This window comes from Pteropus alecto, unplaced genomic scaffold (genome assembly GCF_000325575.1).
Source record: "Pteropus alecto unplaced genomic scaffold, ASM32557v1 scaffold30, whole genome shotgun sequence".
Classification (NCBI taxonomy): Eukaryota; Metazoa; Chordata; class Mammalia; order Chiroptera; family Pteropodidae; genus Pteropus; species Pteropus alecto.
The window spans coordinates 169623-178812 of record NW_006429782.1 but is presented as its reverse complement, the minus strand read 5'-3'; the positions used below and the strand labels follow the sequence as shown (position 1 = coordinate 178812).

Below are 9190 nucleotides of genomic sequence, written 5' to 3'. Positions count from 1 at the left end.
GGGCCAGGGTGTGGGCGGGGCCAGGATGAGGGGCGGGGCCCATTCGGGACAACCCACCTGGGCCTCGCGCGTGTCTGTCTCGCGCGGCGGGGAGCGCGGCGCGTGTCCGTGAGTCACCGGGTTGGCCTTCGGGGTCAGTGGGGTGCGAGCGTGAGAGAGGTGGGCCGCAGAGACGCGGAGGGAGACAGAGACAGAAACAGAGAGAGACAGGGAGGAGTGGAGCTGCTGCAGGGTCAGAGATTGGGCCGGCCCTGAATTGGCGTGCCCAGGTGGGACCGGTCTGCCCTCCAAACTGGAGCTTCCCGAGAGCCAGGCCCGCGGGCGGGGGGCTTCGCGAGGGGTGGCGCAGGAGCGTATGGGTACAGGAGCAGGGGAACGTTTGGGGACAGTGTGCGCGCACAGGTATTTGAGTAGGTGGCCCAATGGGAGGACAGACACGAGGGCATGTTTGTGGCCAGCTGATGGGGGCACAGATGCTGACCAAGGCCATCGCCCCATCCCCAGTGTCTGGAGCTGCCCGTGGGAGGCCTTAGGAGTGGGGCCCATCTATACCCACACCTGTTTATTTTGAGACACACCCGAGCCTCGCTGGGAGCCACCCCATGCCCTAAGCCCTGAATACTGAGTACAGCAAACCTTCACAGACTCAGAGCCAAGAGGTATCGCTGATAGGTGGGGAAACTGAGGCCTGGGAGGGACAGTGACTTCCCCAAGGCCCCACACAGGACACATCCCAGGCTCTGATCCCACACCCCCTGCTCCCGTGGCCCAGGCTTACGGACATGGCCCCGGCGGCACCTTTAAATAGCACCATGGTGAAGAACAGGTGACAAGCCTACCCTAATGGCACGCCGGAGGAGTAACCGGTCCAGCCGGACACTGGGATGCCTTCCTGGTGGCCCTGGGGATTCCCCAATACCTCTTCCTGGCTCCAAGCCACGAAGCACAGTCAGTTCTCCCTGAATGTGAGTGTCTCTGTGATGGGCTGAGCGAGCGCCCTCAGAGATACGTCTCCGTTTTAACCCCCGAAGCCTGTCGATGTTATTTGCGAAAAGAGTCGTGGTGGATGTAGTTGAGTGAAGGTTTGAAATGACAGCATTCTCGTGGGCACTAAATGCAGTCACAGGTGTCGGGAGATTTGATAGAGACACAGGGAGAAGCCACGTGACCACGGAGGCAGACACTGGAGTGGTGCAGCCACCAGCCCAGGGATGCTTGGAGCCCCCAGGAGCTGGAGGAGGCAGGAAGGACCCTTCCCCTGGGGCTTCTGGAAGGAGCCTGGCCCTGTCCACACCTTGAGTTTAGACATCTGGCCTCCAGAACTGGGAGACGATACATTTCTGTCGTTTAAGGCATCAAGTTCATGGTCATTTCTAACAGTGGCCCCAGGAATCTCAGACCATCACCATCCATCTAGGACAGCAGTCCACATTCTTTTTGGCACGAGGGACCAGTGCTCCTTTGAGAATCTAACGCCTGATGATCTGAGATGGAGCTGAGGCGGTGATGCTAGCGCTGGGGAGCGGCTACAAATACAGGTGAAGCTTCGCTCGCTTGACCACCCCTCACCTCCTGTTGTGCAGCCCAGTTCCTAACAGGCCACCATCCTGTACCAGTCCGCGTCCGTGGCCCCAGGAGGTGGGGACTCCTGGTCTAGAAGACCCGCCTTTCCGTGGCTTCCTCAACAGGGACTTTTCTGAAGTCTTATGGAGCCCGCGTTCACCTGAATGTCTCCTGGCTCAATTTGGACAAAACATTTTGGGCGAGAACCTTACACACACAGTTTCTGAAACAGTGTTGCCCAGACTCCAACCTCTTGACGCTGTTTTTCCCATTCAATTACAGCTGTCTTCACCTGCCTTGTGTGTTATTAATATTTTTCTTGATTAAGCTTTACAAGGAAACTCGATGTCGCCATCAAGAGTGGAAAGTCAGCGCCATACATTGACACATTGACAATCAGCTGTAAATAGAAACACAAGAGGAACAAGGTGACATCTTTGGATCCACAGGGTCACAACTGGGGAGCCAAGACGAGTTAAACCAGAACTGGTTTAGGGTTAAGTGAGACTGTCCCCACCCCTGCACCCCCGCCAATGTTTGATCAGGACCTGAAAAAATAGCTTTCCCTCTGCCAAGGTCCAGGAACCTAACTCTTGGAGAGACACGGGTTTAGGGCATCTGAGGTCCCACAGAAGACAAAACCGATGTGTAAGTAAAGGCAAAGAATCCAGAAGTCTTGGCATCCAGCCCATGTTCCTGGCTCTCCCTGACTGTGGGAATGCAAGAGGGTGTCTCTAGGTCTTGGGGGACTAGGCTCAGCTGATTCAGGCCCCCCCCACCCCAGAGCCAGGAAGGCAACCCCAGGTGTGAGTCAGGACTGAGGTCAGTGCCCCCCAGGGCTCTTGGGGGCGGGTTGGGTGGGTTTGGGAGGACACTGCAGTCTATTGAAAACATTCCCAGCCGGTGGCATCACTGTGCCTCACAGCGCACAGGCCCAAGTGGGCAGCTACATCTGAAATGCGCTGTCAGTAGGCCTCTAGGCCCAGGAGTCTGGCCCTTCCGGAGCACAGGTCTGGCCTGCACTCTGGGAGACTGGGGAAACTGAAGTCTGAATATGTGGGGACAGGTGGCAGCTTGAGCTGAGGCCCCTAGGCCTGCGGTGGTCTGGCCCCTGAGCACCCGTGTAGCATAGTCTCTGCTCCCTTTCACCGACCCCCCCCAACTCTGCCCAAGTTCACCCGACTCTCCATGCTTGTTCCAGCCTCAGAGCCTGTACACTTTTACGACCCTTGCCTGGAACAGGTTACCCCACATATTCTTATTCTCATCCTCCACATGCCAGCGGATCCCAGACCAGGTGCTCCCCTCCCCTGGCCTCTGTTTCCCCAACTGAACGATAGGTGGTGCTGACCTCCGAGAAGAAATATACCTGCTAGGAAGCACTCTTTGTGGTTAATCAGACCCAAATTCATAACCAGAGTCCAGCAGCCATGGTCTACAGGAGCCTCTCCCCCAAGCTGCATATCCGCTGAAAGCCACGGATAGGCTACCAGCCTCCTGCACTGAGTTCCCGCCACCGGCTGAGTGGGCCCTTACAGGAGAGCTCCTATAATCCAAATGTGATCAATGGGCTGAAGACTTGCCCCATATGATCGGGGCTGTGCAATAAGACCCTCATTTGCATAATTAATGACCAAGCAGAATTCATGCCACTGACCAATCACGACAGTGCAATATGGACCAATCAAACTACTGTGCAAACTTGGAATCCTTATTTGCATGGAAATGGACCAATCCGGAACCTGGGGCAGGCACACTCTTCTCTAGGTAAGTCACCTCTACCGAAGCAGGGTGCTTGGCTACATTTTCTCCTGTTGGTAGAGTGATCTGTAACACCTGACTGGCTACACCTGATCTGGTTCACCAGAGCAGTCCCTGTTGGCACTGCACTGAGGGCAGCGACCTTTGTGGGCACTGGCACGTCTTCCTGGGCTGATTCTAAAGCTCTGGCCCTGGAGGCCGGGGCTGGGAAGCTCCAGGCTCCAGGGATGATCTCATTCCATTTGTCATCTCAATTTACTAGGTTAGTCCACCCTTTCTGCCCACTCTGTCCCTGTCATTGGGAACTTATGGGACAGTGGGTAAACTGAGGCCAGAGGTGTGGATGTGGGTAATGTCTAGGGAAGCGACCCAAGCACATCTGTCTGGGAGTCAGACAGATCCGGGCTTTCACTCCAGTCTCCCTGATTACCGTTCAAGCTGTGTCTTTGGGTAACTTTGATTTCTCTCTCTGAACCCCACCTTCCTCCACAAGTAAGTGGGAAAGTAATAATTATTGCCCCAAAGTTGTTGTTGGGTTAATGAAGACTGCGAACAGGAATCTCTAAATTGCAGAACGCCGTCCTAACTGTTAGGCCGGTATTCCTTAGCAACAACCAGAAAAAATCGCGGTTCTGGGTTCTCCCAAAGGCGGCTTACAGTCGCCCCCGTGTTGCCCGAGCAACGGTTCTATCCCGCCCCTCCCTGACAGGCCAAAGAACCAATCAGAGGGGCTGTGTCGGCGCATGCCTTCGCGCTGCCGGGGCCCCGCTGGCCGCTGGGATTTGTGGTCCGAGGGCTCTCTTCCGGGTGGAGTTCTTTAGCAGCCGCCTAGGCCGTGAAACTACAACTTCCGGCAGGCGCGGGCGGCGCAGGCGCGGAGCGGGCGGGGCGGTGGGGCGGTGGGTCCGCGTGCGGTCGGCATGTCGGCACTACGCTGGGGCCGCGGCGCGGCGGAGCTCGGCTGGGCCCTGTGGCCCGCGGGCCGCTCTGGACTCCTGGTTGAGGAAGGTAACGCGGGGGAGGCCAGGGGGACGACGCCGTGGCCGCAGCCATTCCCCCCACTCCAAACCTGGCCGTGACCTTTGGCTTTTCGGCCGGGGGATCTAGCTACCCCTGACCTTTGCCCTTTGCGGTTCTAGGGAACCCACTGACTCGACCCAGCTGTCACTCGCCCTTGGCCCGCTCTCTTGACGGAGCTCGGCAGGAAACTTTGATCTTTGACTTTTGGTTCCCCTTGGAGCCTCCTGACCCATATTTGCTATCGAGGGCTCTTGACATTTGAACTCGCTGTACCTTCAGTTCGAGGAGCCCTTTATCCTCTATCCTTCAGCCTGATTTTCTCTGCTTGCGGGGTCCCCTTCACCTTTGACCTCTTGGTTTCTGTCCAGTGTGAGACCTGTGAGCACTGACAGTATCCGCTGGATTTAGGGCTTCTTTGCCCCAGGAGCCTGTCACCCGTGTCCACGTGCGGTGCCCCAGGGACGTGGCCTTCTTCAGCGCCCCTCTCTCTCCTGCAGGGGTCCTGGGTAGCGTCTGGGGCTGCAGGGGGAGCTCGTCCGCCAGCCCTTGTGAGCAGGAGCGCCGGAGGGACTGGGGCCACGCGGAGCTGCTGGAGGGTGAGCTGGAGCCATAAGGCTTGGGGCCTGCAGCCCCTTCCTCACTATCCCCCCCACCCCGCATTGGCCTCTCTGCTAAGGTCACCTCCCTGTTTCCTCACAATGACCCCAGAAGAAAGCGTGACAGCCTGTAAAGCAGTGTAACTAACAGTCCCCACCTCTCTGGTGGTCCCGAGGGCCCACCGCAGTGCTGGTGCGGTGAGCGCTTGTCATTCCCTCCTCCGCAAAGCCCAGCAGGTGCTCCTACTTTCCAGATAAGCGAGGCCCCAAACTGGCTGGTGAAACTGGCCCGAGGCCACACGCAGCTGCAGAGCCAGGGTTGGAACCCTGAACTGACCCGTGTGTGCCCTGGCTTGGCTTTCTCTTGGGTGCCAGATGGGACTGGTAACTTAAAAATAAAAAAGACTTTCAAAGTGAGAGGCAACACACGTTTATCTGAGATCTGTAAGAATTGTTATTTGGAAGTCACTGATTCAGGCAGAAACCCAGTGTCCTGATTAGGCGACAAAGGCCATGGGTGTTTATGAGAAAGGAATGGGGGACAATGACATCCACAGAAGGTAGTCATTGCCGTTGGTGCAGATAACACAACAGAGTGACGCCGATTCTCAACAGCGTTCTTAATTTTCAGTCCAGTAGCCATCATGTCTGCTTTCTTGTCATCCTTGCAAACAGTTCTGTGGGACACGGCGTCGCTTTGCCCGTGTTAACATTCTCAAAGGTCCAAGGCGTGAGGCGGGCCAGGCAGCTCCTCCGGATCGGCAGCCCTGGCTCCATTTTAAAGCGGCTCCGTTTGTTTTTTGTGCGTTTTCTCCCCAGTTCTCTCCCCTTATGTTCAAGATCTTTCCTTGAAAAAATTGCCGATCAATTGTTGGAAAGCAAAACTGATCGGTTACTAAAGCGTCATCGGTCCCCTGTTGTCAGGTGGCTCATTTGGGGTGTGCCATGCCATCGTCGGTCCCTAGTCACCAGGAAGGCTCATTCCTGCCGTGTCACGTCCCACATAGTGCTTTCTCAGGCCGCCCTGGAGCAGCAAGAGCCCCAGCACAGAGGAAGTGTTTGCTGTCATGTTTGAGTGTCTCATGACGTCTCAGAGGCCTTAGTGATCATCTCGATGCTGAGCAACCATCATTAGAGTGGTGTCTTTATAACACTGAGCCGTGCAAAGCAAACAGGATTTACGACAGCAAGAACTTCTCTAATAACAAAATGCTGAGTCCCCCTTGAAGACTAGATCCGAACCGGGGGGCGATACCTGCGCGCTCCCAGCTGAAGATGCTGGAGAACCGTGAGGTGTCGGCAGGCCCCGTAGGCAGCCGTCTGGTGCGTGCCTGGATTTGATCGCGGTCCATCTCCATTTTACCAGAAGTGTTTTATCCAACTACAACAGGAAGTGTTAACGACAGAGCAAACCCCACCTTGCTCAGCCAGGGCGTCGTCTAATGTACGTGCAAGGGAACTTCGGGTTTTCCTGGAGGCTCTTGTTTTGATGGTGGCTCCAGCAGGTTCCTCTGAGGTTTTGGATAAGTTTCTAATCGTGTATTGGTCAGTTGTAATACCCGCCCAAGGAAGAAGCATTCTTCCAAAACTGGTACCTTCACTGGGGCTGACATTGCCGGGTTTGACCTTGACTACGTGTGTAACTAGTTGCATGTTTTGACCTGTGTAGTATAGGTTTAAAGATGATGCCCAAAGTTGAGTTATCTCCCCCAGTCAGGAATTAAGGGGAAAAGAGAAACAATAACTACCACAGTGAGCGTGTGGCCTCTCATACTATTTGTGAGAATTAAGGAAAAAGGTGTGGACTGTACGGGCCTGGTCCGGACTCTCAGGTCAGCTGCCCGCAGCAGACATCGCTCAACTTCCTAGCGGTTTGCATTGTGGAGCCTCTGTCGGTCAAGCAGCCCCGTCAGGTGTCGGAGCTCTCCTTACAGTGGGAAACTTGAACCTGAGAGTCGGCACTGTGGCCGCTCGTGGATGCGTTAAGAGCATCTGGTATTTTAGAGGGATCCGGTAGGAAGGAAAAGATAAATGTTTCAATTTTACGAAGGTATAATTAACCAAATTGCTAGGGGTCATAGGTAGCAGAGGAGGAAAAAAATTCTATCTGGAAAACAGGAATCAAAACCCAGTAATATTTCATATAAAAAGTCATAAAGATTATAATCATCCTCATCAGTTCCTTTAGTCCCTTTTGGTTAATTCCTTTGGTCTAGATCTTTCTGTTGGCAGTTTGGTGGATCCGGTTTTTGCTTAGGGTGCGGTAAACCTTGTGATTTGAAAGTTAATCAGAAATCTGGATCTTAGAGTGTGATCTTCCCCGAGAATGTATCTGAAGACGAAACATCTTTGTAGAAACGTTTTTGTAAAAGCATCAGAGTAAAACAGTAACTGTCTGTAAATGACAAAAGACTTAAAAATGACCCGGTTAAAGATCTGGCCAGAGTTCACATGTATATTCTCATACAGAATGGACCTGACTTAGCTATCCATGCTAGTCTTATAGTGACCGCACATAAAATGATTTGTCAAGGTGTCTCTTCCAAGAACCATTTGCAACACACACATCTTCTGCAGCTTACACATTCAGAAGCAAGCACACAAGTACCCCAAGTTTCCACAGCCACCCTCTCTTCTTTCTTATGCACCTAATTATTTTAAAACAAAGCTCAGATACCATATCATTCAACCAGAGGAATGTTCTGGGAATCCAAATCACACAGTGGCACTGTCCAGCCTAAGCCCTCTTGTGCAGAGCAAACTCTCAGGCCTGCGCCTGCCTCTTCAGCCTCTTCCTGGAGGAGCGGGGGCCGCCTCAGGGTCCCTGCCTTCCTCAGAGCTGGTGCCTCTTCATCTCCTAGGGCAGCTCAGATGTCCCTGCCCCCTCTCCTGTCTGCCTCGTTTCCTCCTCTATGCGTTCCAGCCTGCTACCATCTCCTGTGTGTCTCAAAGTGCCTCTGTCTATCAGCCACTCTAGGGGCTGAGTTCATAGCCGTCTTTATTTCCACGAATCTCTCCAGAGTCCCTGCTGTGTGCTGGGCCTCTTCTCCCAGGGCTGATGTTCTGGTGACAGGGAGAGGTAGGAGACATATAGTTCAGCCACGGATTGCATATCTGCAAAGTCGCCTGCCAGTCGAAGTTTATCCACAGCCCCAACATCGGTGCTCAGGGCGCTGGCCGTGAGCGCTGGCGTTTCCCGATGCGCTCGCTCCCGTTGGGGAGGGGCAGGGCTCTGCTTTCTTCCTGTGCGTCATGTAAGCTGGTGTCCCTTTCAGGGTGACTTGGCGCCACGCTTCTGTGTTTTGTGCTTTTTGTCGGTGACACTGCTGTTTAAGGCCCCAGGCGTACAGCTGAGGTGCTGCCGTGTCTCGCAGGAAGGCTGTGCCATGCCTCTGGGAGAGAATACGTGTGTTAGGTCAGTTCGTTCAGGCACGCGTGTCGTTGGCGGTGAGCTTGATGTTACCCAGTCAGCAGCATATGTGACATGAGGTGTCTAAAACAGAAACGCACAGAAAACAAGGTTACGTGTTGATCAGTTGGCAGAAGGGTGACCAGAGGCTTTCACGAGCCCTGTGTCCCCAGGTGCAGTGGCTCAGGGTTCACAGCACTTGGGAAGGTTGTGAGGCCATTACGGCTGAGGGAGTGAGTGGGGGCACAGTGGGAGGTGGCGGGAGCACCTGGGTCGATTCTGAGGACAGAGCCCTGGGGATATGTGACCCACAGGATGTGGAGGGAGAGCCGTGCAGATGCCCTGGATCGTGGGCTGAGCACGTGGAAGGAGAGAGCCGCAGTGACGGGGATGTGGAGGGGACACCAGGAACCCATCTGGGACACTGAGTGTGAGGGCGTGTGGGGCTCACATACTCATCAGCCCCACGTGGGGAAGTTGTCTGAATACCTAGAAATGAGGCCTCCAGAGCAAGTGAGAAGAGCGGCCTGCCTCCTCCCAGCAGGCAGGGTCTGGGGAGATCCGGGCAGGACAGGGCCCCCTGACATCCTCACCTTTTGTCCCCAACAGTGCTCGAGGCCAGGGTGCGGCAGCTGCAGGCTGACTGTGTGTCGGCGGTGACCGCGAAGCGGCTGGAGGCAGCCCGGCTCCCAGAGGCTGGCGGCGCTCAGCTGCCCAGGAAGGCGCAGACAGGGGCCGAGGGACCCGGCCCGGGGCTCAGCGGTCGCTGGGCGCAGAAGCTGGACAAGGAGAAGCACGCGATGCAGAGGCGCAAGCAGCAGCTGGAGGCGGAGCTGCAGCA

At 55.2% G+C, this 9190-nt stretch overlaps 1 protein-coding gene across 1 annotated transcript in view; it reads left to right on the top strand.

The window, feature by feature from the left end:
* The first annotated feature begins 4244 nt into the window (after positions 1 to 4244).
* POLRMT (RNA polymerase mitochondrial) overlaps positions 4245 to 9190 on the top strand; it is a 15249-nt gene continuing 10303 nt past the window's right edge. The window contains exons 1-3 of the mRNA XM_015599536.2: positions 4245 to 4332; positions 4842 to 4940; positions 8959 to 9187. Coding sequence (XP_015455022.1) covers positions 4245 to 4332; positions 4842 to 4940; positions 8959 to 9187 — 416 coding nt within the window. The remainder of the gene's footprint in view (positions 4333 to 4841; positions 4941 to 8958; positions 9188 to 9190) is intronic.